Source organism: Platichthys flesus, chromosome 11, assembly GCF_949316205.1.
Source record: "Platichthys flesus chromosome 11, fPlaFle2.1, whole genome shotgun sequence".
NCBI classification, from domain to species: domain Eukaryota; kingdom Metazoa; phylum Chordata; class Actinopteri; order Pleuronectiformes; family Pleuronectidae; genus Platichthys; species Platichthys flesus.
The window spans coordinates 22,635,353-22,660,996 of NC_084955.1; the positions used below are offsets into that span (position 1 = coordinate 22,635,353).

Sequence of the window (25,644 nt, forward strand, 5' to 3'; positions counted from 1 at the left end):
TGAGAGTTTATGAAGCGATAACACTTTTTATTCATCAGGATGAAATCATGCTGATACAAAAAATATGTACATCTGGCAAATTGAAGTGAAGCTCGTACCAAAAACACATGACATCATACAAAGACACAGACAGACGGGTGGAAGGTTGAGATCGAGTGAACGATTCTAATTAACAGGTCGATGAGCTTGTGGGTTTGAATCACACCTGGAAACATCTGGAACTGTATGATATGAACATTGATGCATATTTACAAGTGAATAATTCGTAGTGCTTTTAAAGTGAGGTACCTTCAGACGTGAGAGAAGCTCAATCCTGCTTTACACCATCTAGAAAAACATGCTTATTTAAATACACAATAACCAAACACCATTCGTCCGTGATGGTGATGACGCCGGTGCATCGACTCCACATCACGCCAACTACAACCTGTTTTGATTTAAAGGCGCAGGAGCCGACAGTGAATTAAACACAGACAGACACGTCCAAGTCCTTGACCTAAATGTCGGCTGCATACTAATACACCACTAGAGGGGGGGGGGCTTCTCTTTGCTTCCAACACTAACGTTCTCATGGTAAAGTCTCATTTTCAATTCCAATGACAGACAAATGTCTCAATAAATACTAAATCTGGCCGGTAATCGCACATGACATCAAATATTGACCAATTACTCTGATCAGAAATACTTCATTGTTTACAGAGGATTATATAACTAGAGCCCTGACGTGATCCCGTCCAGACACACAGAGGTTAACCACTGAACTGAATACAGGCCTCTCCCTGCAGGAGGACAGATATGAGAGCAGAACCAAAATAGCTCTCATGCCCTAAATTCCTCGGTGAAGTCGCAGGTCGCAGCTGCTGCTCCAAAAAGAAGAGGCTTTTCAGGAATTATTGTTTTTCCAGAAACGATATTCAGCTTCTCAACGAGCTGAAGACAAGAAATGATGGTGAAAAAGACGAAGCCTGGTGGTCACACGGGTCGAAGGTGAAACCAGTGTAAAGCTTGTGTCCAGTCACTGGGTTGAGTTCTGTCAAACTGGCCTCAGCCACCACCCGACTCCACTATCTCATGTCTCTGGAACACTTTCAGGATAAGATGCTTAAAATGGACACGAGCCGTCTTTCTGTCTCGAGGCGTGATGTGACGATCACAGAGCTTCAGATCCTGCAGTTTGCTTATGAACAGTTTGTCTTAGTCGTTATTATTATTAAGCATCTTCTTTCTGCTTGTCTGCAGTTGGTTATATATTTAATTAGAGGAGAAACCTAACACCGTGTTTTGTTTCTATAAAATAAAAAACAGTTGTCACATTTCTTAAATACAGTACAGACGATAAATAGCAGAGTAAAGGGCTCTAGCGGGTTTCCTCCTCCTGCACTGGGCTGCCCCCCTGGAGTTTATTAAAATGGTGTTTGACAGGAAACACACGCCTGTGTCACCTCAGGTCTCGAGGGTCACTTTTGTTTGGGTGTCGTGTTGTGCAGACAGGAAGTGCAATGGTCTGTATCGCATGTGGGAACAGTGAAGACGAGGGTCATCAGGAAGCTATCGACCCGTTGCTCTTTGGCAGCTTGGCGTTACTGGGCACTGGGTAGTACCGCTGGTCGGGACGGGTCTCCGCTGAGGAGGAGTGTCCGAACAGGAAGGTGTGCTTGCTGCTGCCGCCACTATTGTCCCTGTGGCTTGGTCTGGAGGGTAGTGCTGCGGCTGGCGGAGGAGGAGGGGCCCTGGAGGTCTGGTGGTTGGTGGAGGTAGGAGGGGGCGCCGCCCGGGTCACCCCCGTGCCGTGAGGCCTCGAAGCCGGGAAGAGGAAGGTGCCGTTGTTGGCGTTTTGGTTCAGGTTGGTGTCGGGCCGCCGGCGCTCGGCTGGCTTGACGGGCGAGTTCTCCTCTGTGCTGGGGGACACTTGTGCCAGTTTGTCTTTGAGCAGCTGCACCTCCCGGGCGAGTCGCTCCACGGGGTGGGGGTGGTTGGCGGAGATGGGGTGGGAGAACGCCTGAGGATGGAGAGCAACACGGTCAGATTATCACTAAATCAAATCTCCAAGACCACTGGTGATGTTTGGTATTGTTTGTTGTTCCTACCTGTGCGTGGAGCGCCCCCCGGAGGTAGCACTCCCTCCACAGACCCATGCAGGGCCCCATGAGTAGGGGCAGCAACGGCTCGTAGGGGTCAAGTGGCCCTTGAGGTCCAGAGGTGGAAGCGGGGCCCTGGGGAGGCTCAGTCAGGGACCAGGACTTCAGCAGCCGCTCCAGGCCGGGCACGCTCTCGGAGGACGGCGCCCTCCGGTGGCTCTTCTTGTAGATGCCAGAGCTGCTGCTGCGCCAGGGAAGCAGGTTAGCAGGACAGGAGAAGGTTCCTCGAGAGAGGAGGACGACCGAGCCGGGGATGGTGTCAGCCAGCTGAGAGATGAGTCACGGGGGGGGGGGGGGATAAAAGGATTTAATTCAAGCAACTTACAGAAAGTAATTTCCTTCTTTCCTCCTTAAAAACTTTTGTCTTGTGGGTCTCTGACATGTTCTATAGAATGTGAGGTGTAAGAACTGCAAGGGTTAAATCTAAAATAAATATGTTGTTGATCTGCATTTCTCTAACCAGCTCAATCATGTACAGGACTGATGGTAAGTTACAGAACCATCAACCTGATTCCAAAGGGATCATCCTGAAGTAGATGGGTTTTGTTCTGTTTGGTTAAAGAGACAATTTCCCAGTAACACAAGTGGTCAGATACCGAAAACCCATTAAAATGAACTGACTATATTTTCAAACTTGTGCAATACAATGTGCTGATCTACACTAATATCTGTCAATGTACAAAACAGATCTCATGGCAGTGTCTGTTGAACTGACAGCTCCCAGTCACGGCCACCAGAGGGCGTGTTGCATCATGGGAAAGAAGGTCCCACCTTGTGTGTGTCTGGGTTTGTGTTGAGGTTTCCGTTGAGCAGCGGTTGCAGCGGTGGGGTCGGGTGGACCGGTTGAGTGAAGCAGTCTCTTCTGGGTTTGCTGTACTGCAGAGCCCAGTCCCACACGGGAGGCAGAGGAGGGTCTGAAGGGTCGGAGGAAGAGTCCGGGTGAAGCACGTCTCTCCAGCCGTTGACAGGCGTGTAGGACTGACCATTGTTCTGGGTAGAGCAGGGAAATAAATACAACTTTTAAATGTAGCAAAGAAAATGGGTTAGGGTTAAGGTTAGACCCCAAAGCCTGTGAGACCCCACAGCCCCTCTCGGGTGTTCAGTACCTGGGAGCGTTTGCATCTCTCCCGCTGGCAGTTGCCCAGGAAGCTGGTGAACAGAGGCAGGTGGATGCTGTCGTGCAGGGCCAACAGGAAGTCCTCCGTCAGCTGGAAGCGAGAGGGATGCTGGGACCACAGCTGCCAGACACAGTCCAGGAAGAGGAGGAAGACCGGAGCCTACAGGGAGGGAGAGACGGAGGTCAGAGGTCAGGTGGATGAGGTCGGGGTAGAGCCAGTTTGGTGTCTAAATGAACTGCCGTGCCCCCCAGTGGGAGGTGAGGCAGAGCGGTTGAAGGTGTCACAGGGAATCCAACACCGGACCGTGATGTCAGCGTCTCACCTCCTCTTTGTCGCTGTCGCGGTGGTAGTTGATGCGGCTGTAGAAGCGGTGGCCGGACATCACCCACTCCTTCTGCACCAGGCTCTGGAAGCCATACTGGGTCCGACAGTGGGGGTCGCACATCACCTGCACCAGGCTGGACACCACGCAGCTCATGTCCCGGTCGTCCGCCTCTGTGACAGCAAAACATGGAATAAAACCCATAAACTTCCAATATCAATATCAACCTGCCGGAGCCGTGGGAGCAGCCGGAGCGGCGACGTGTCAGGAACAATAACAGGAACACGTGGAGGTGAAAGTCGAAGGCCGGGTGGACCGGAGGTCACCTTCACCACATGTTGAGGTTTCAGTCCCTGTCACCTGATCCACCTGCTTATCAGCTGCTGATCAGCTGACACCTCGGCTCCACAACAAACAACAGCCGGCCTGCTCCTCTTCACAAGGGGGTTGAAGAGAGGAGACTTTCTTTCTCTGACAAAAGACACTCAGTGACACTACAGGGCAACTCCAGACCAGAAATACAAAGTCCAGCTCCTCTGCAGGAGTTTGATCTGAGTCATTTCTGTTTGAAGAACATCTAGTACCACTTTACCTTTTATTTACCAGAGAGGCAGCATTTCGTATCCAAAGAGCTAGTTCATGTAGCATCAGACCACTACTCACCCTGGAGGCTCATGGGCCCACTTGGCACCAACAGACCTTCAACAGTTCAAACCAGTTAAAACAAACTAAAAGCTTCATTCGACTTTTTCCTTATGTGCAAATGTCTCAAGATAAATTTATCACAATATGTTTTACTTCATGTTATCAACATGTTTTGTCCTAACTCTCATACTGACACCACCTCGTCTCTTATCGTGTTGCATGAAGGTCTATTGTCAGAGTGCATGTAGCCTGAGCGAGTGTGTGTGCGTGTCCCTGTTGCTACTTCAAGGCCAAAACCTAATGTGGGATTAATGGGAGGGACGCTCCATGAATAATGAATGGATTGAATAATATGAGCCGGGCTCTGTGGTCACGTGACTCACCTTGCAGTGCCACGGTCAGGTGACCGCCACGAAGCAAGCAGGCAACTTCTGATGCCTTCCTCAAACAGGACCTGGAGACAGAGGGCAGGTTGAAGAGATTATACATGATGGATCACATAACTGTACAAATTGTACAAACATACAAATAAGGATTTAACTATTAAGATACTATTAAAAAACAAAATACGGCAAATACTAATGTTAGAATTCTAGATGCTCAGCAACTTTAAAAACAATCTTAGTTAAAGGATCTAAATGTAGCCTCATTGGTTATTTTTACAATGCAAACATTTATAAACCAAATATCTGTTTCTGCATATTTAAAAAATTTTAAAAAGGTAATAATTACATAAAAAGTACCAGTACATATAAATAACAATTAAAGTTCAAGCTACAAAATCGATAAATGAAGGAAGTTTGGGGTATTTCTTACGACTGACATGTATAATGTTAAACTATTTAACTCCAGTTAGTTCTTAAAACGTTTTCAGGTTTCATGGTTTATTAGTTATTGTATTTTCAAGGATTTCTGGACCTGACATCACAGTTTTTCATCAGTCTGAGATGAAAACTTTCAAATAAAACTGCAAGTCATGGACAGAGCTGTTACCTTGTGTAGTCCAGCCAGTGGGTGCTCTCCAGGGTAGACAACCATTTGTCATCGGGCACCGACACAGATGTGGAGATATCTACAAGTCAAAACATGAATAAAACAGATCATATTCAGACATTATTACAACAAGAGCATGAGACATATGAGAAGAAGGAATGTGTGGATAAAAGATGACCCGACCACAGACACAACAATGAGATGAGATCTGGATGAATACATGGGACAGACCTTTAGAAATAGAGCAGGTCGACTGTGACAATACTCCAGTGAAGATCTGTGCTGTTGTGTTCCAGACATTAAAAAGATCCTTTTTCCAAAAGTCGTGTGCAAATTTGTAAGAAATACTATCAGTCAGTCAATAATAACATGTGACACTCACTATTGTCATTTTATATCTAAATCAGAACATTTAAATATGAAACCCTGCAGTTTCCTTCTTGTGAAAGAGCAGCATTCATCTATTTAACCACATCAAATCAGCGAACTTCATTAACGTCTTAAATGGAGCCCAACATGTAAAGTCATAATCATTTTGTCTTTAGCTGCTTTGAAGATACAAAACCCACCGAGTCATCACTAAAGACACCAAAACATCTGTGTGAACAATCCACTGAGCCATGAAGCGCTCGGCCACGACAGACACAGCACAGAGCTGACAAATGTGTGAACTGTGATAATCAGTGACTTATCCTGTGTGTGCGTGTGTGTCTGTGTGTGTGTGTGTGTGTGTGTGTGTGTGGGTGTGTGTGTGAAAGAGAGATGGGTCAGCATTTCAGTCCCAGGGCCAGTGGTTGTAGACAATCGTGGGTTTTGTAATCTTTGTTCTTACGTGACCCTGGAATTTGCCGTCACGACAAAAACAACAATAAAGTCTGAATCACAAACCCTGTTGTTGTGAGCTTTCACTAAGCCACCAAGACCCTAAACAACTATTTTAAAGTAATGTAATTACTTTTAAAATGTGTGTGTGACTTGAGGTAAAACAGCACATTATGACGTGCAACTTAAAACCGGTTGAGTTGTGTGTTCTGTATGTTTCCATGGGTGTTGTGTGTGTGTGTGTGTGTGTGTGTTGATGTTCTGAGCTCATGTGTTGTCCCCACCTCCCAGACAGAGGGCGCGCAGGCGGCTGTGAGCGAGCTGGATGTCGGCAGGCGATGGCAGCTCCTCTCCCAGCTCCACCACCACACACAGAGACGACTGGCAGCCGAACAGGATCATCTCCAGGTTCCTACAGAGAGCGGCACATCCAGCTGTCAACATCTGCAACCAGCCTGGGTAACTCTGAGATCTAGAGCTGTCTCGTACATGTTGTTCAGCTGCTTTTTTAGTTTATCTCTAAAGTCTGACGTTTAATTCAGAGCACATTTCCCTGATTAAACTGAAATACTGAAATACAAACTCATTAGTGAACGTTTACTTTTCTGAGGCCAACTGCAGTTTTATTGATTCATGATGAACGAGCTTCACGAGTTTCTTCTATAAAAGCTCCATCTCATGATTCAGGCTGGGATCATAACTATATTTGAACGTTTTCCAAAGTCACAGCGATTAAGGCCAAAGAATAAGTGTTCAAACGTTAATGTTACCTCTGCAATCCACATGTAAACATTCAAATAAAAGCACCAACCTGATGTCATCTTTCTCGTGATAAATGTTGTTCTGGAAACTGGCCATTCGCAGTAGATCACTGCCTCGGGGGTGTCGCCAACACCAGCGCTGCAACATGAACAAACGGCTTCAGGCTCCATGTTATTTCCCCTGAAGGAATTCATCTTGTAATTTGTGTCACAGGAACGTTAATAAGAGAGAAAAACAGTGTGGGAGAGGATTGAAGCCGAGAAAGCTTGATACTATAAAACATAATAATACACACTTAGGGAAGGATGAGTGTTTATTTGGAGAAGAAGATTTTCTCAGGTCACAACATTAAGAATCAGAATGTGTTAATCTCCCTTCAATCAAATCAGTGCTACAGCAAAGTTCCAAAGCACGAAAACCAGGAGTCAAACTTGTTTTCGAGCTTTTAGGCGCTAACAAGGTTTGTTCTATCTTTGTCCACTGTGACCTAGAAACTGTGTTTGATGCAGAAAATCCAATTGGGTGCTCTCTAATGCACTTTCAGTGGGTTTTCTGAGAAGCACAACCTTTTATAGCAAAAGGTAGAAGAAGTTCTTATCAAATACAGGAATGAGACAAACTTAAGCCTAATTTCTAAAACCCAGGACCGTATAGAAAAGAGAAATATGTCATTGTGGCTGTGAGCCAGTGTCAAAATGAAAGGTGGTAAATTGGTTGTCAGGCTGAATCAGTATGTGGAAGCTAAGTGCACTCACAGGGATTCGACCTTCGTTGAAGTGGGCGAAGCTTTTCTTCAGCTCGGTGTCCAGCACCTTGTGAGGAACCACGAGGAACCTCGGCAGGCTGAGGGGAAACAAGATGCTCGGTTTGAATCATGAAGGAGAAACAGAACAGATGTGAGAGACGCTTTGTTAATGTAACACCGACAACTGGGAGCTTTCAGAGCACATTAACTCAGAGTGGTCTCATTTGTGTTGTTTCTTCAAGACTGTTCTTGGCTCTGCCGAAAATTCGGGAACATTTGGGAAGCAAATATAAGCATCCACACATTTCTTTAAAAAACTGTTTTGTCGGTGGATATAATGTGACTCATAATTTCTAATGTTTGCCTGTTTGCTTAGGATGCAGCACATAAACCAGAAGAAGAGATCCTTTAAAACTTCATATTCAGTCACCTTCCACCTCGGGCTGAATTTACCTGGTGGACATCTCGAAGCGGTCGTTCACCGAGCTGACCCTCCAGCCACTGGTCCCACAGCGCTCCAGCTCCTGCTCCCAGTCCGAGGCCGACTCCAACCAGTTCATGTGGGCGTCTCGACGTCGGTTGCTTAGAAACTGCTTCATTTCTAGGGAACGGGAAATTATTCAAACACGTCGTTTTTTTCAGATGAATAAAACATCTTGTGCAAATACTGTTCTGGCTGTTCCTATGCAGAGGCGGCACAGCCCAGTTCATGATGATACTGTTTTTCATCATACTTCATATGAAACAGAATGCAGCTATTCTGGGAAGACGCACTCACGACACTCTGGACAAACTTGACCCGTAGGGCAGAGTTGAACTATAGGTTATCTAACAGCTTGCATTATTTATCCAGCAGCTGACAGTGAGTCCACCACAGCCTGATCAGCTTTAACATAGCATGATGTATTGTGCAGACAGGCTCGTATTTCCCACTATAGGTTGAAGAGAGGAGCCGGTGGAGTTCCTGCTACGTACAGCGTGTCCTATTCGTTGAAATAGATTCGGACTGATTCCACAACATTACATTTAACTACCGAGCCTTAATCTTCACCCAATCACTGTGGAGATCAGCCCTGGAAACCCTGAGTGAGCCTCTGTCTCAAACCACATCTCACATCTGGACATGGTTTCAAAGACACTGTTTTCATTGCGTCATCACCCGAGAGAATGTGTCTGGACTGCCAACGAGAGGATGTGAGCTTTATATGTCATTATGGGCTGCAAAGAAACCAGGATGTTTCCTGTTTAATATTCTCCACAGTATTAAAAGATAGCTGAGGGTTTTTAAGTTTGCAGGAAAAGAACAGCAGAGGGAAGTGAGTAGAAGTCAGGGCGAAACGGTGGACCCAGTTTCTTTGGGTACATTCTGTTCATTCTGGAGCTGGACTCAGTGACAATCTGAATGTGAGCAGACTTGGTGAAAAACAGGCTCTAACACATTCATGCTGTGTTCCAGAGTCGACTGGGCACGTGGCTTTCACTTCCACTGAGCGGTTATTTCATGAATATTCATCGCAGGAAAATATGCACGGAAAAAAACAACAACAGAATGATGGCGGGATTGAACGGCAAATATTTGAGTTCCTCAACCCACCATCATTTAATTTTCATAAACATCCAAACAGACACGGAGGGTATAGAGCACAAATAATAATAACATTCCTTATGGAGTTGTACCGATATATCTGCCGATTCCAAGTACTGATCGATACCAGTGCATTTAAAAAATAAGATCTTATAAAATGTATTTATCTAGCTGGATCTGTATCTAACAGTTATATGCTTCTAAGCCTGTATAGAAGTGATGATCATTTTTAAAGGCCTGACTCAGGTTTAACCCTTAAAAAAACAAATACATAAAGAGACTGAATACCCATAGCACTTTGAAAAAAATACATTTAAGAATATAAAAGAAGTACTTCCTTTATATAGATAGTAAAGTGCAACAACACTCGAAACTGATGTCTTGCATGCAGTTCATATCTCCGAGAAATAATGCCAAAGTGCTGATATTATTTTACTGGCTGAAGCGACACTACCGTAAATCTCTTCCTCTTCACCACTCTTCATCACTTTCGCAGCATCAGAGGCATTTTTTATTCTGGCATCTGTATCGAAACATCTCACATCATCTGTCAAATCGTGTAACCATCTGCTTTTTACAGAATATTGGTAGATCAGGATCAGAGTGTAGAGCTGACTGACTGATAAGGTTTTGTGTGAGAGCCAGACCAGGACTGGGTGGTTGTAAACATGTGGCTCCAAACATCACTGCACTCACCTACACTGCCCAGAGCAGCGTTCTGGAAAGATAAGACCGACCCTGGCTTCAGAGGCTGGTAGGTCTTGGCGATGGTGTAGGTTATCTGAGGAGGGAGACGACAGAGAGCGCATCAACATGACAAAGGTCGTCAGCTTTCAAACATGGAGGGCACCGCATCAGATCTGTGGCACAGATCGGCTTCTCGAGGCAAATGTCTTCAGGCTCTGAAATAACTGATGCACAGTGGGACAGTAACCAGAGCCTGGGATCGAAGCCAATACACACACACAGACACACACTCAGCCTGGGTTGTTAACAAATTCCTCCATGCGTTAGTTCTATATTTATCAGCTTGTGTTACAACTGCAATGATTTCCCTACATTCCTAGGTATAAGCCGTCGGGGGGGACACACACCTCTAGGACCTGAGCGTCAGGAGTGAGGCGGTCAAACAGGAAGCAGACGACTCGCATGTCCCGACAGTAAAGCACCAGCTCCTCCGGGGTGAACTTCAGAGAGGAGTGAGGGGTCACCAGCTTCGTCCTGTTGGGTCCCACTGCAACACACGGGAGAGACAGGTTTTAAACAAACAGACTCAAAGAGATTTATATTATTTAGCTTATATACTAACTGAATTAGCTTGTCCCTTATTATTAAACGTTTTAGCCGTAGCATTATTCCAGCAGAAAGCATAATATACTGCGCACGCCTCTGTGACTGAACCCACACAGGGAGTGTCACATAGTCGATAAATCCTGAGTCACAGCACAAATGAAAACACTTTCTTTCGGTTCCCAGTGAAATCATGGTCACATGGTTTTACTCACCAACCACAACCTTCTCTATCGACGCCAAAGCCACATCGTGATCTCCTAAAAGCACCGGGTCTGCATTGTCCTGCAGCAAGATTATATACAGAATCGACTTTTACAACATTCTCTTCACTTCTGAACGTTTACACATGAATTTCTTTAGGATTAAACTGTAAAACTATGTGTGTGTGTGTGTGTGTCTGTGTGTTGACTCACATCGGGCTTAGGAGCGTCCTGGGGCACGAAGGCCACTCTGAAGTGAGTGCAAAAGAGAGTCCCAGAGAGCCAACCTCTCCCTTCCCTGGCACTGAGCTTCTTCCTCACCATCACAGCTCTCTGGAGAACACACTCGCCTACAGTGAGGACAAAGGGCAGATGTAGATCAGAGGCTTTATGGGTAATGCACGTGAGGAAAGGGGTTTTAGTTTTCAGGCCCTGTCTACTTGTTTGTAAGCAAGATTATGCAAAAACAACTCAATAAATCAACATGAAAACTGGTGAGAGGATGCGGTCTGCATCAAGGAAGAACCAAATTAAGTTTGTGTGGACCCAGGAATTTTTTAACAATGTATTTTCCAAAACTGAAATTGATTTAATGGGTCTTGATGAAAAAAACAGGCATATTTAAGGGACTGATTTCTATGAGTTTGTGGAATTAGGTGCAGATCCAAATAAAATATCAGATCTGGAGAATTTAATCGCGGTTTCATAAGGGGCTCGGCTGGCCTGGGCCCAGAGTGCCATAAGAATTATGACTATGTTTGACCTCTCATCTTGCATAGATGAGTGTGTATCGGAGGTGGGCGGGGTAAATTCTGGTGAGTGGGAAATAACAGGAAGTGTACAGACAGAGAAACAACAGGCAGTGGAAGTTCACCGAGCGCAGGCTGGAGGGAGTGGGTGGAACAAGCCCCCATAAATAAAAAGACGTGTCCTCCTGTTGTTGCTCATTGTTGTAAGTCCTCAGGCCTCAGTGGACAGGTAGGGAGGAGCAAGAGGAGCAACAAACGCACAACATGACAGGAAGTGTTGGGTCTGAATTACATAACAGATGAGTTGTTGTCAAAAAGCCACAAATACATCAGTGGAAAACAAATTCAAACTGCCTCTGTGTTTCAAATTTGCATCTGAATATCAACACAAGACACAAAAAGAACCACATCTTCTAAAGTTCAGAAATGTGATCTAATAGGTTGTGACCTTCAAAATTTAATTCAGTGGATATTTTGGAAAAAAGTTAACAACATTAACTTGTGTTGTGTTGTGTAAGCAAAGATCAATGACAGTAAACACACAGCGGGTCCCCTCGGTCGAGAGCAGGAAGGAAGTGGATGAGTCAGATGACAATCAGCTTCTGTGTGACAGCAACTTCAAATGGAACTTTAAATATACAGATCTTCACACCTGAACAAACTTATTTTAGCTCAACTTTGGAATGCGACAACAATCTGAAAAATATGTATTGTACACGTGAAGGACTTTATTAGTGATGTACAGATACTGTGAGAAAACAAGCAACTGAAATTCCACAACTAAGATTCCCAAAAGACAAATCTTACACACAAACACAGACGTTCAATTAATCCTCTCAAAGAAAAACAAGAAGGAAAACTATAACACCGAAGCCCTGACCCACTGACACTGTGCACACAGCAGTGAGACGGCACATTTACAAAAGACTCTTACTGGGATACAAAGCCTAGGCCCAGTAGAGAGTGGGTTTCCATGGTAGCAGAGTCTGGGCTAGAGTGAACAAAAATAAAGAAGGAGTTTTTGTCAGCGTGAAGCTAAGAGCAGCAGTTTGGCCTGACCCACGGTGAGGAAGATGATTTTTATTCCATTTCGAACAACAGGACCACTGATTCCTCTAAAAAGGAAAAAGTAACATTCTGAGGAAACAACACAATCTTCAGATTCCAATGCGGAGTCGTCTCGGCCCTAGAATCCTAAACGACAGCAGAGCCGCTGTGGGGGGGCTGAGCCCAGTCTCTGCAGAACTCTTTAAGCCTAATGACTGTTTTGGGGGATACCGACGCACAAACAGGAAACAACCGTTTTTACACATGAAACAGTTGCTGTGTAATCTGAGCGCGAAGGAGGAAGAGGAGACTTCACTTCCAACTCCAGAATTCGCTCATTGCACAAGAGGAGTTTGGGTCTGTTGGGCTCGGCCTGTTATGTTTTTTACCCTTTAACTCACGGATCAAAACCTGAGGTTGGACTTATGAATTAAACCTGACCACACATGATCCAGCAACAGAGATTTGAGATGTGAACACAAGTGAACTCTTGTTGAGAGTTTGGGTTTTAAAAGGACAATCTGTGGCCTCGAGTGCGTCATCTTTAACAACTTCCCAGGGTGCAACAGGGCACATAACAATCCTCTGGCCTGGAGATTTAAGAGCAGGAGGAGAAAGGGAGAGGAAGCCACGGGACAGAGGCCGCTGGTCCTGTTTGCATTCTTCAGGGAGAGTTAGAAATCTACGAGTCAGCTGAATAATTGAAGGTGTTTGATGTCCTGAATAAATAAAATGTTTTATGTTCTTTCTGCAGAGCTCCAGTTAGAGTGCTGCACTAACAACGCATGAGCGACCTTTAGAGTTTTGATTTGCTGCACATCAGAGAAAAGAAAATAAGAAGAAAGAAGGAAATTGTTTTATTTTTACACATTTATTGATTTCTTGTCTTTGATAAACAAGGTCTCACGTGAAGCAACAATAAGGGGTCTGACAGGTACAGCTCCAGTTACTCTTCAAGAATAATAAATCAATTTGAGTTTTTAGAGAAGAACTGGTTTAATAAGCTCCTTTGTATTATATGTGTACATTTATATAATATTTTGTTCCCACAGTTTCAGCTGTTTCTGTTGACGTTGTGGTCACAGAATCGGAGGAGAGGCGAGAGCGACCTGGAGGATCAGCCTGAGAAAATACATCTGAGAGACATGTGAACCACAGCCTCTGTTTTATTTGTTTTCATCCACATTTGTTCCTCATTTTGAACTAGAATGCGTGCAGAGCGAACGGTCTCCCTCCTCCTCAATCCTCCACTGGGATGAAGAGGAAAGAGCAGGAACATCTTGCAGTGTATGTTAAATCTAAAGGGATACAGTACACAGTCAGTAGAGAGAAACCACGTTCACTGTGTGCTCTCAGATCCAAACAGTTATCATCTGGAGATACAATCCCAGTTAATATTCCCACCAGGTTTAGAATAAATCCATCGACGTGTTTTTGTGTTATTTTGTACACAAACACACAGTCAGGGGTGACAACAACACGGTGCATGCTGGTACAGCCGGGAGCAATAGATAAAACCCTCAGTGTCAGTTGTGTTATAAACAGCACAACATTTAAAGAAGACAATACGAAACAGAGAATCCAACAAACTCCATTTATTGCAACAGTTTGAAGTTCCTGTATTGATTATCGAATACATATGTAGATATCTGCCAAATAACATTTCTAAGTCCCATGAACAACAAAGAATTAAATATCTTTTTCCATATCAAGATCGAGATCTATGTCAATGCTCTCTTGTCTGTTGTCCATCACTCAACGAGGTATAATGCTGATTGACAGCTGATAAATCCCACAGTAACATTAGCCTGTGGATCAGGGGATGGGGGAGTTGCTCTGAAGGGGTCCGGGCCTCTTGGCTTTGTGTGTGAATGACCAGCCCCTTTCCCCACTCAGCACTGGAAAGGTACACGATCTACTTATGGCTGCTGGAGCTGTCCTGACCTGATCGCCCTCCCGTAGGCCGGCTCGGTTTCTGCAGTCCTGTGTCTGTGTGTCACATGAGAGCGCCACGGATCCCTGAGCCCTGAGCCCTGAGCCCTGCCTGTTAACTACTGTCAGTACGGGACGACTTCTGCAAACATATTACTGAATCGTCATCCAAGTGGTTTCACAACTTGTCACCGCTTCTCGTTTGAGGCCGCATGACTTTAATTTAATCCTTAACACGACCTAAGTGGCTGTGACTATTGATATGAGAGCAACCCTATTCTGTTTTGACAGTTAGTTGGAGAGAAGACACCTTTTGCAGAGAGTGTGCATGTGTGTGTGTTTGAGAGAGGAAGGGAGTCCGCAGGTGTAATGTGAGCTCCTTCACTCAAAACGACAACCCTGACTAGAAAGGGAAATTGTTCTCACAAATTGTCTCAACACTTAACACTGCAGTGGGAGCACGGAGCCAGGTTCCCTGCTCCAGAATGTGAATCCACTTTTTTGGAAAGAAACGCCTCATATCCTGCCGTGAGTAACTTGAGCTCAGAGTGGAGCTAGTACAGCAAATGACGAAAGAGTCTAAAAGAGAAGAAACGTGCAGCCAGTACACAGCTGTCCTCTTCTTGCTCCTAATGTTCAACAGGTCCTCGTGGACAGCTGTGTTTATAATCTGCCTGGAATGGAGGTGGAGAGAGGAAAGAATGAGAGGGCAAAGAGAAGTGTACAGTGTTGTTGGAGATGGAGATGAAGCTGAACGCCGGCAGGGGGAAAATATGTGAAGTAGAGACAGTAGACATTTCACAGTGAAATGTTAACGGCTAAGAATAGGATCAGTGTGAGGGGCTGTGGAGCTGCAGCAGCGTCTGGAAAGTATTTGATAAAAACACACGGCTGGAAAACAAATTAGACTAAGTCAATGGAATAAGAAAGGAAGTGTGTTTGTGTGTGTGTGTGTGTTTGTTCAGACAGGAAAATGTGTGAAAGTGTGATATTAGTGCATATGTTGGAGTGTCAACAATTCCCACTATGCATCATCTAATACACAAACACTGAGATGCTAAAAATCCAGCATCACTCTGCAAGAAAACTTATTTATTGAATAAATAAAAGACAAAACATATTTTTTCCGTACGTCATAAACTTGCCTCACACATGTTTACAGGTTATTTCCTCCAGTACGAATCAGTGCACTACAGCTCCTCCACACACAATGAACAAGAATGTCTCCCAGTAGAGCTAATACCTGCAACTGGGCCCAACCGGCTCCTCAAATTCAATCACGCTGCACCACATTGCACAGACTCATAGATATCACTCCCCTAATGGCTGCAATTCATGATTCATGCATAGCTCGTTGGAGAAGGCTCACACTGCTGAGTGAGGAGAGGTTCATGGATCCGCCTCAGCAGATGATTTCTCATCTCAAAGTGCAGCACAGTGACATTCCTGCTCCAGGTGTGGCTTGTTAACCAAAGTCCAAACTGCAAGGTGTTGTATTATTCAGCACCTTTACAGCCCTCGTGTGCTTGATTGGCCTCGATGTCGGCTACAGACTTGATTTGTCAGAAGCACAGGTTTATAAATGATGAAGGCACGATCTTACCTGGAAGGCAGCGCAGTCCAAACACATCCCGGCTCCTCGCGCTCACCCCGCTCTGACTCAGCATCCTCTCCTGCAAGAGAAACACACATCTGACATTCAGCGTCGGGTTTCCAAAGCAACTGTCTTTACTTTACATATCACTGACATCAACAGACGGGAGAGGTGAGGTGCTTAGATCTGTTATTTTAGGAACATTTTAGAAGCTGCTTATTACTTTTCATGTTGTGTTTCGGATGAGAACATCAATAACACATGATCGTCTGCACATAAAAGACGAAGCTGGAATAAGTTACAACAGGTTTTGCTTTTTCCTTTGGACTGAGCCAGGACTCACTGTTTCCAATCTGAACCAAGCAACTAAATAATAAAACGAAATTGACCCTTTCATTCAACTCTCGAAAAAGAAACCAAAAAATCTTCCATCATGTCGTTAGCTACCTCACACCCTGAATGTGAAAGCAGTGTTCATTTGACACAACAGACCTTTTAACCTGTGCTATTTGTTTGCACAGGAAATACACACGTTGACTACCCAGCACACACTGGGGCCCACGGACAGAGCCTCGCGTCACCTTTGGTCTCTATTTCATTATATTTAAATTATAGCTGCTTCTGCTTCTGTCAGCAAAGCCCGGCTCGTCTCAGTGGACTCATTCTGAAAAGACAAAGAAACAAAGCAAACCGCACAAGGCTCCGTGATTCTTAGTTTCCATGTTGTTGTTTGCTCTGTTTGTTCCTGCTCTTTCTATATAAAGCCCTAAAGTCCTGCGTACTGGAGTCTGTGCAGCTCCACAGAGCCGCAGAGGTTTCTATAACCAGACTGCTGTGAGCTCACTGGCACATATGCTTCCACTTAGCTTTGCCTCTAACCCCCTCTTACGAAGGCCATTTACATTTATCGGCTAGAGAACCCCGTAACGTGCCAACCCCCTGCAACGTGAGACGAGGATTTGATTATACAGGTGGTGAACAAGCTGTATATTAACACAGAAATAGAGTTGGAGCCTTGAGTCGGCATCCAAAAAGAAAACTATACATTTCACAGCCTCATCCTTTTCTCCGTGTGTCCCACAATGAGACCATTATTCATTGTTGCGTTGAAGGCACCGGCTTTATCCCGAAACATCAGAGTTTCTTTGAGTCAGCAGGGACGTGTGAACAATAACAGCGAATCCACTGAGTCGCCAGTTCTGGGCTCACGATTCTGCAGCGTGGGGAGTTCTGTGTTAGCAGCCCTGCTCGTGAAAACCTGACACTTTAAGCTCGTGGCCCTCCTTGAAAACACACAGGGAACATTTAACAAAGACGACCTTTGCTCCCCGTGAAGGCAGCGAAATCACACTTATTCATACCAGGTTGTTTTCAGTGCATGTGAAGGCATCTGACTGTTTCATTGAGGGATGGAGAGATTCCACTGTTGTAAAACTTTACATGTAAAGCAAAGTGTGTTTTAAACTATTAACTGACCTTTGCCAAAATTCCTATAACACAAAATAAGACTTTAAACTGTTCAAATAGATTCAAACTCAAAGATCGTGATGTCATAAGCAGAAATAAACAAGTTAACACAACAAAACTAAGAAGCTGATTTTTCAGACATGCGTTGAAGACTTAAACTTTCCAGAGCTTGTGATGACAACAACGTTAGAGTCCATGTGAAATTACAAAAAGAAAATTTCCCATAAACTCACAGCGAGCGAGTGGACGTAAAATTGGAAGAATACAAATATTACAGAACTTGGAAAGACACAAAACTAGGAATAAGCTCATAGTATGGGCTTCTCTCCTACATATACTTCTAGGCTTTGTTTGTTTAAATAACTTCAATATATGTTTACAGTTCCAACACTTTAACTGACCGAGTTAAAAGGCAGAAATCTTTGTCAGCAGAAACCACCAGGGCTTTTGTTCCACCAAAAGGGAGGACACTAAAATCTTTACAAGACTCAGTTTCTGCCAGAGCATTGTTCTTTTATTGTTTTTCATATGGTTTTAAAATGTGTCCTGCTTTCTCTCCATCTCTCCATCAACACCCACAGAAAAACCCATGGCTGAATTCCTTTTCTTCCCTTTTAAGGACTCTCAGATCTGGTTTTATTATTCCTCTCGTGCCTCCAGTCAGTTAGCTCCGTCCTCTAAAGCTTGTCGAGAGTGACAAACCTGCACCTCAGGGTCTGGTGAGGCAAGTAGATAACACTGCCACTCACAAGGTGAAGTGCTACCGGCACTCGGTGCAGACCGGGATATGTACATAACGTGATTAAGGGAGATATGAATGGCTCCCCCTCCGGTAAACAAGCCCAGACTAGATTAATGGATGCTGTGAATGTGACAGTTTAATAAGAGCTACTGCAAAGGCAGTAATTTGTGGATCGCAGGCATTTCTGCTTTGCTTGCGATTTTTTTTTGCTTGAGAGGTAAAGTGGGCAAAAGAGATAAGGAAAATGGGAATGAGATAATGTCTTGGCATTAACTTAAATATAGTGTGGTTAAAGTAAGACTGCACTAGAGTCGCTGAGTCACAGGACTGTGTTTTTCGCTGACGTTTCACTTTCACCGGCTTCAGCGTCCCCACAATATCACTTTCGGTGCCACTCTCTCCCTCCTTCTGCCTCTCTGCCCCACTTCTGTCCTTCCCTTGTAATCCCCAGGGACAATAGCCAAGGTTTACTGCAGTTTCCATCGCTCGTGGCTTCCCTCTTTGCTACTGTGGCCGGACAGGCTTCTGCAGTGAGCAAGCTTGTTTCTGCGTCTGGAACAAATTTCTCTTTCCCCAAAGAACAGGCGAAACTCACAAGAAGACACTGAACTTCAGTTGGGACCCTGAAGAAGCCTCAGTATCTCTCTTTATCCCTTAAATGCAAATCTATTGTGGCTACAAACCTTTTTTTACGTGGACTTATAAAGGCTCTGCAGCAGCAACACAATCAACAACAATCTTAACCCTCACGCAACACAGCAAAACAATAGGATTCTCTCCAAACAAGGCTCAATTAATGCACTTATAATGATGTCCCAAAAAACAAAGAGGACCATCATCTGTTGTTCCGAGAGAAAAATCTAATTCTGAGTTAAAAGCTCCTCCTTGTATAAAAATGAGCTTAAACCCACTATTCACTGAACTAAATGTGAAACAGCCAGACTATTTGTGTTGTCCTTGTCATTTCCTCACTTGAATGGAGACAGTCTTGCAGCAGTGTGAACTGGCTTTGAAGCAAACTGAGGGCTATGAGGTTGTGTAGCTAAATGTGGCTCACTTTGAAGCATTTCCTATTCTTCCACTTAGAAGAATGTTCGAGTTACCTCACACGTCTCTGCCGTGCGCAGTCGGGCCTTTGCCTTCATTCCTCGTCCTTACTTTAGCTACAGACCAGCAGTGATAAACTTTATTAGCTGCTAATGAAACAGAAGACACGCACTGAAACAAAACAGCCAAGGGCAAAGCAAAAATGAACAGAAAAATGCATTGGATGATATCAGAAGTCCTACAAAAGGTGAATATCGGCCTATGAGGAAACTCAGAAATTACAGAAGAGATCCCAGTTTTTAGGATAAAATAACAAACTCATGTTTCATGAGTCGGGAATTCTGGTGGTTAATATTTAACGTCACAATTCCTGCTTCAAACTAAAGTGAAAATCTAACTCCATCATTTTCCTGCTAAACACTGCAGCAACTAACACAGCAGCATCAGTCTAGACTTCTAGACGCACAACAAACGGGTCATTACTGGCTTTCTTTAATTGGAGTCCCTACTGATTTGCAATGCAAAAATAGACTGATGTTAGTACAGCTGATGGTGCATTGTATGGTCACTACAGAAGGGTTCAAAGGTCACCTTGAGCTAAATAAAGCTGTGTTTGAACAAGATTAAGACTATTTACATCAAACATTAAAGTGTGTCTCATCTGCACAGGTCCAAAAAAAGATAGAAACGGGAGAATAGACTCCATAGCTTAGGAGTGAGGAGAGGGCGGTTGTGTGTTTACTGACAAACCCTGTGCACATACTGCCATTTGTCTCGCCCCTTCGTCATCCTCATTACCTCTTCGTCTTCTAAAAACGTGCGGCTGCTTGAAAGGAAACATCGAAGTCATCAAAAGCTGAACTCTCAGGAAAAGAGAAGGCTGCACTCGAGCAAAGGCCTCGAACAACGCGCCATTATTCAAAATCAATAAGTCCTATCGGAGAAAGACTTTACCGAACACATGGGTATCTTTTTTATGGGTTAGAGTTAAGAAATGGGATCATATGGAATCATGTTACACTAATTTGCTCCTTCTCAAAATTAACACTAGACCCAATAGAGACACGGCAATGGAGAACTTAAGTTTAAAATATGGATAGAGCCAAATGTTTAGCTCTGAGAGATGTCATAGTGACCTTCCTGCGAAGCTAATGAGTTTTACTACAGTTTGATAAAAAAATCCTGTAGGACAACCTCTATTTGTGGCTTTCAGAGGAGTTTAGAAACAACAAGTAGCTGAAGATCTGTCCTGCGCCACTCTCGCTCTAAATGGGCGAGAGACCTTGACTCCCATTCATTTCTTCCCGCTGTGTTTGGTGAGCAAACTGTTTGGCAAATGTCTTAGAAAAAGGGAGAGCACACCATTTTGGACCGACCGCACATTTTGATGTTTTTTCTGTGCATGAACGTGCATGGGCACACATAATAACAGTGCTGCATTAGAGGGGAGGGTGTCTTTATGGCTTGGGTAATGAAAACGATGAATCTTGAACATTCTAAGTGGCACATAATCCATCCATCAATTATCTATATCACTCCTCCTTTGGAAGGTCCCGGGCGGGGCGGGAGCCAATCCCAGCTCACGTTTGGAGAAAGGCGGGGTCACAGCCAGCCTATCGCAGCCAGACAAACAACCATTCACTCTCACATTCACACCTACGACCTATTTAGTCTCCAATCTACCTAGCCCCCCCCCCCCGCCATTATGATGACAGTAATCTGCTCTGACAGCTCGGCTCCCACGAGGAGAAATGACCAGAACCAGTCTATACACACTGAAAACCAGACAAACAGCAGAGACTCTCCAGACACGGCTCCTTCACTGGTGAATGGTGCCACCGGTTAATTATCACCCACTGCCAGATCGATGCAGCCGCTAATAGAACCATAAATCTGCTCCGGTTTTAAGAGGAGTCCATTGTTGTGTTCCCTTTTTAAAAGGCTCCAGCGGTTCAGTGGCTGCTGGTGAATGTGCCGCCTGGATCCTGTGGGAGTGGGAGTGGGAGACTGGGCCGCTGTGGCTGCTCACTACTATCAGCCTCAGATCTGCAGCTACTCTGAATAGAGCTCAGATGATCCCTCCTCTGGCATTTTTGCTTCTGTGGAGCTTTGTGCTGCAGTGCCTTTCATGCTGGCTGCCTCCAAGCTGGGAGATGCAGATAGAGTGAACTCGGGGGGGGGGGGGGGGGGGGGGCAGAGTAATCCTGTATAATAATAAGCCTTATGTAACATTTATGTACTGCTGTCCTTTTGTTCATATGAAACGAGTCTGTAAAATATTTAACAAAAATCTGAAAGCATTTCAAAGTTAAAAATTAACCATTCCAAAGATTATCTGGTTTTCTAATGTAAATGTTTAGATCTTTTTAGATTTACTGGAATTTGAAGATTTTGCCTTCTGATTCTGAAAACTGACAAATTACCTTTAGTTTGATGGCACACTGAATTGTAATAGGGAGCATGTTACTGCTTTCATCCACCACCCCCCACCCTGAATATCTGGTGAACAGTCAGAATCAGGTCCATCGTGTCGAAAACCAGCTTTATCTCAAATATTCAACCAGAAAACCTTTAAATTAAGAAGAATTTTGAGTAGTTTTGTTACAGCAACGGCTGTTCTGCTTCAGGAAGCAGAGGATCATGAGTTATCTCCATTGCTTAGTGGTGTTTCAGTTCTGCTACACACTCAGAGTCCAACAGAATCAATCACCACCTGGGATTGCTGAGTGGAGTAAACGTTACAAATAACCGCGTTGCATTGAAATAAATTAACTAATTAAAAAAAAAGTATAATTGGTCATATTTGATAGCAATCCAAAATAGCTTGAGTGGCTTAAACTGCTGAAGGAGAAGATTCACGGCCATCTGGTGCCAATTCAGCCCGTGATTGGATGTGATTTTCTAAGTGTTCAGTCCTAACACATGCTTATGGAAGTGAAACCCACAGGATGGTGTGGGTGGCCTCTTCACGTAACCTACACAGCCTCCTGTTCCACATCACCAGCTCTGAGCCTCACACACATTCTGATACAGACACACACACACACATGGGATTCCTCTGGTGAGCACCTGTGGGGATTTCTCTGCACCTCATTCTGAGGTTATCGAATTCAAACGCCTCTGACTCTCAACGGCTGTCTCCATGGTGACAGCCAGATGTTGGGCAGCGCACATCAACATCCCCCTCCCCCCCCACGAACGCCTTGCCCGAGGGCAGAGTAACGAGGCATCTGTGACTGTTTCCCCCTGTGGCTGCTGAAAATAACCAGGAGGGAAACGAACAGCCAGGCAACACAGAGCGGAGCCAGGAGGCGGCTCCTGAGAGAACCAGGCGGCTCCTGAGCACCTTCATGTCTGTGGATCCGCTGCTTTGTGCCGTCTATCAAACCAACCAGTGCTGCTGGCCTCTGTCCTCTGGGGCACGTCGAGAGGGACCGGTCCTCTCTGATCATTACCCTCCATCATGGCAGTAAGGTTTTCATCCTGGTCTGTTGTTTCTGTTAGACTACAAGACAGATTCCCATGAAACTCAGTGGACGGATGAGATATGGGCAGAGAACGAACCCATTCAATTTGGGAAGGCATCACTTTCTTTCTCTCTTAACATTGAGTCATTTTCAACAAATTTCAGGGGAATAATTCATGAATCCTGATGAAACGATAGTGTGTGTAATAAGGTGCAGTTTGATTGTTGAGCCTTAGCAGAGGTATTTATCTATTGTGTCACTCTAGGTTGAAATGAAGCAACACATCACCAACACCTGAAAGCAAATGAAAGTAGCACCTCTGGAAATTAGAAGCAGAGGAAACAGGCTAACACCATTAGGTGCTGTTCACCGTCTGTGCCAGACAGTCTGTGAATCCTCTATGAGGGACCCCCCCTTCCCCTGCCTGGAGCGGTGATTAAGATTCACCGGCTATTCTCTGGCCTCTTTAAGACGTGCAGCAACACAGACAACAAGGTTTTTCCAATCCAGCAGGAGCTGTATATTTATAGTTCAGCAAGGTGAATGATGGTCCGGTGTTTCCTGCATCATGACAGTGTCAGCTTCCTGACCTCGTGGTGTTTCATCACGTGAGGAGAGGGGATGAGGTCAGCCACAACACTGGTGGATGTGAGGTAAACACAGAATAAGGTCTGAACCTTTTCTCCGGTGTGAGACTCGTACAATACTGCCGTCGGCCCTTATCACCAAAAGTGAAATCTTCGTCGCTAATTCGGACATTATCAGGAGTTTCTACTCTTCTACTGCTCTTCTCCCATAGAGCCCCCGTGGACAATGTCAGGAGATCATCTGGAGTTTAGTGCAGAACTCAGACCTTCAACTGCACGATGTGAAAACCATAAATCAACTGCATGATCTCCCTCGATCTATGATTGTATATCTGTGCAACTCAAAGGGCTCAGGTGCGATCCACCACACTCTTCTCCTTATATTCATATTTCATTGCATTTATATTGAATGTTTACTTTTATATTACCTATACCATGTGCATTTGTTGCTGTGCTGCTGCAACACAACCTTGGGACAAATAAGGATCATCTCATCTTATCTTCTCAAACTGAAGCTGGCAAATCCCTCAACAGAAAAATATGGAAAAAAATAAAAGGTCCACAAAAGATGTTAATCCGTCTTATCTTAACTTATCAAATATTACTTTATCGCCACTTCTCATACTGAAGCTTGGAAGTCACAGAACAGAAACCGACTGAAAACAACATGGATCCAAAGTGATAAACCTTTCTTTAGCTGCATCTTATCTGAACCGAGCTCCTCCAGGTTCTTTCTCCTCAAAGTCCCAGAGCACAACCAGGAGGAACCATGAAGGCTGCTCGCTGCCTGGTTCCTCCTCTGAAGGAAACTCAGCAGGAACCTGAAGCTCCGGGTTCGAACCGTGAACAAGCAGCTGCTCTACCTCTGGACCCGAGGAGAAGCGGGCAGCTCGTGGGTCTGATGCCGGGTCTCCACGGAGCTAGTTAGCCGCTAACTTACCCTGATGTCCGGGATCATCTGCCTCACTTTGAACGTGGTCTTGGATCCGGTCAACATGTTTGCACGACGACGACGACGACGACTCGGCTCCGCGGCCACGAGCGGAATCGAACTCACGGAGAGACGCGTCCAAACAAAAGGCGCGTTGTCGGTGGTTGTTGTCGGCTAACGATTGGGTTAGCGCCCCGCTCCGCTCGCTTCCTTCAGCCGGGGACAGCCCGGTGCACACGGCGGACAGGGAGCTCCGGTTCCCGCTGCGGTTCTGTGTCACCGGCCGCGGAGGACGAGAGCAACTCTTCTGGGTCTGTTCATCTCAGACAGCGGCTCGAGTCCCGGCCCCTCACACGCCCATCGGCGGCAGAGCCCACCCCGCTGGAGAGGGTCCTCCTCCGGCCACAGTCACACAAACACAGCTACTGACGGTGGGTGTTGTTGTTAACTGACGGATATGTCACACACACAGACACACAACTACTGACTGTGGGTGTTGTTGTTAACTGAGTGACGAAGAGATGTCACACACATAAAGTGTAACACACACAAACACACTCAGTCAGTGACGGTGTTGTGTTCTCACACACATACACGCAGTAACACACTCAGCGATACACACAGTGTAACACACACACTGAGTGAAACACTCACAGTGAAACAAACCCATAGACACACACACTCACAGTCAAACAGAGTGAAACACACACAGTGTAACACACTCACAGTCAAACATAGTGAAACACACACAGTGTAACACACTCACAGTCAAACAGAGTGAAACACACACAGTGTAACACACTCACAGTCAAACACACTGAGTGAAACATACACACACACTCAGTCAAACTCAGAGTGAAACACACACTCAGTCAAACTCAGAGTGAAACACACACGCACACACGCACACACTCAAGTCAAACAGAGTGAAACACACACACACACACACATACAGTGTAACAGTCACACGCACACAAACTGACAGTCAAACACACTGAGCGAAACACACAGTAAAACACACACACTCAAAGTCAAACTCAGAGTGAAACACACACTCAGTCAAACTCAGAGTGAAACACACACGCACACACACACACACACACACACACACACACGGTGTAACACACATACACTCACAAGTCAAACACAGAGTGAAACACACACACACATACAGTGTAACAGTCACACACACACAAACTGACAGTCAAACACACTGAGCGAAACACACACAGTCAAACACACACACTCACAGTCAAACACAGAGTGAAACAAACACACAAAATATCCACAGTGAAGTGAAATGAAAGATTGAAAATTCCTAAAGACAATTGAAACAAAAACACAAAAACACTACAGATGCTTTTAGTCTCTTTCAGCTTGAGGCTCCTCTGCAGTGAAGCTGATTTCACCTGCATACTGTTAAATATAAAGTGAGTCACATTCCATGAAGAAATATGT

The 25,644-nt window shown here is 44.9% G+C and overlaps 1 protein-coding gene across 1 annotated transcript; it reads right to left on the bottom strand.

The window, feature by feature from the left end:
- Positions 1–24,625, bottom strand: mtmr11 (myotubularin related protein 11). Its single transcript, XM_062398721.1, has 17 exons — positions 24,196–24,625; positions 15,955–16,024; positions 10,837–10,973; positions 10,636–10,705; positions 10,225–10,364; positions 9,827–9,911; positions 7,999–8,146; positions 7,556–7,643; positions 6,850–6,938; positions 6,323–6,450; positions 5,217–5,295; positions 4,607–4,677; positions 3,579–3,751; positions 3,245–3,415; positions 2,910–3,128; positions 2,088–2,405; positions 1–1,999 (listed from the first exon to the last, which is right to left on the bottom strand). The coding sequence occupies exons 1-17, from the start codon at positions 24,250–24,252 to the stop codon at positions 1,541–1,543; spliced, it is 2,502 nt and encodes an 833-aa protein (XP_062254705.1). The 5' UTR covers positions 24,253–24,625; the 3' UTR covers positions 1–1,540.
- Positions 24,626–25,644: the final 1,019 nt, after the last annotated feature.

Coding starts and splice junctions, on each gene's coding strand:
- mtmr11 (XM_062398721.1), bottom strand. CDS start 24,252: ATGTTGACCGGATCCAAGACCACGTTCAAAGTGAGGCAGATGATCCCG. Junction 16,025..24,195: donor AGATGATCCCGGACATCAGG/GTAAGTTAGCGG, acceptor TTTCTCTTGCAG/GAGAGGATGCTGAGTCAGAG. Junction 10,974..15,954: donor TGGACTGCGCTGCCTTCCAG/GTAAGATCGTGC, acceptor TCCTCACTGTAG/GCGAGTGTGTTCTCCAGAGA.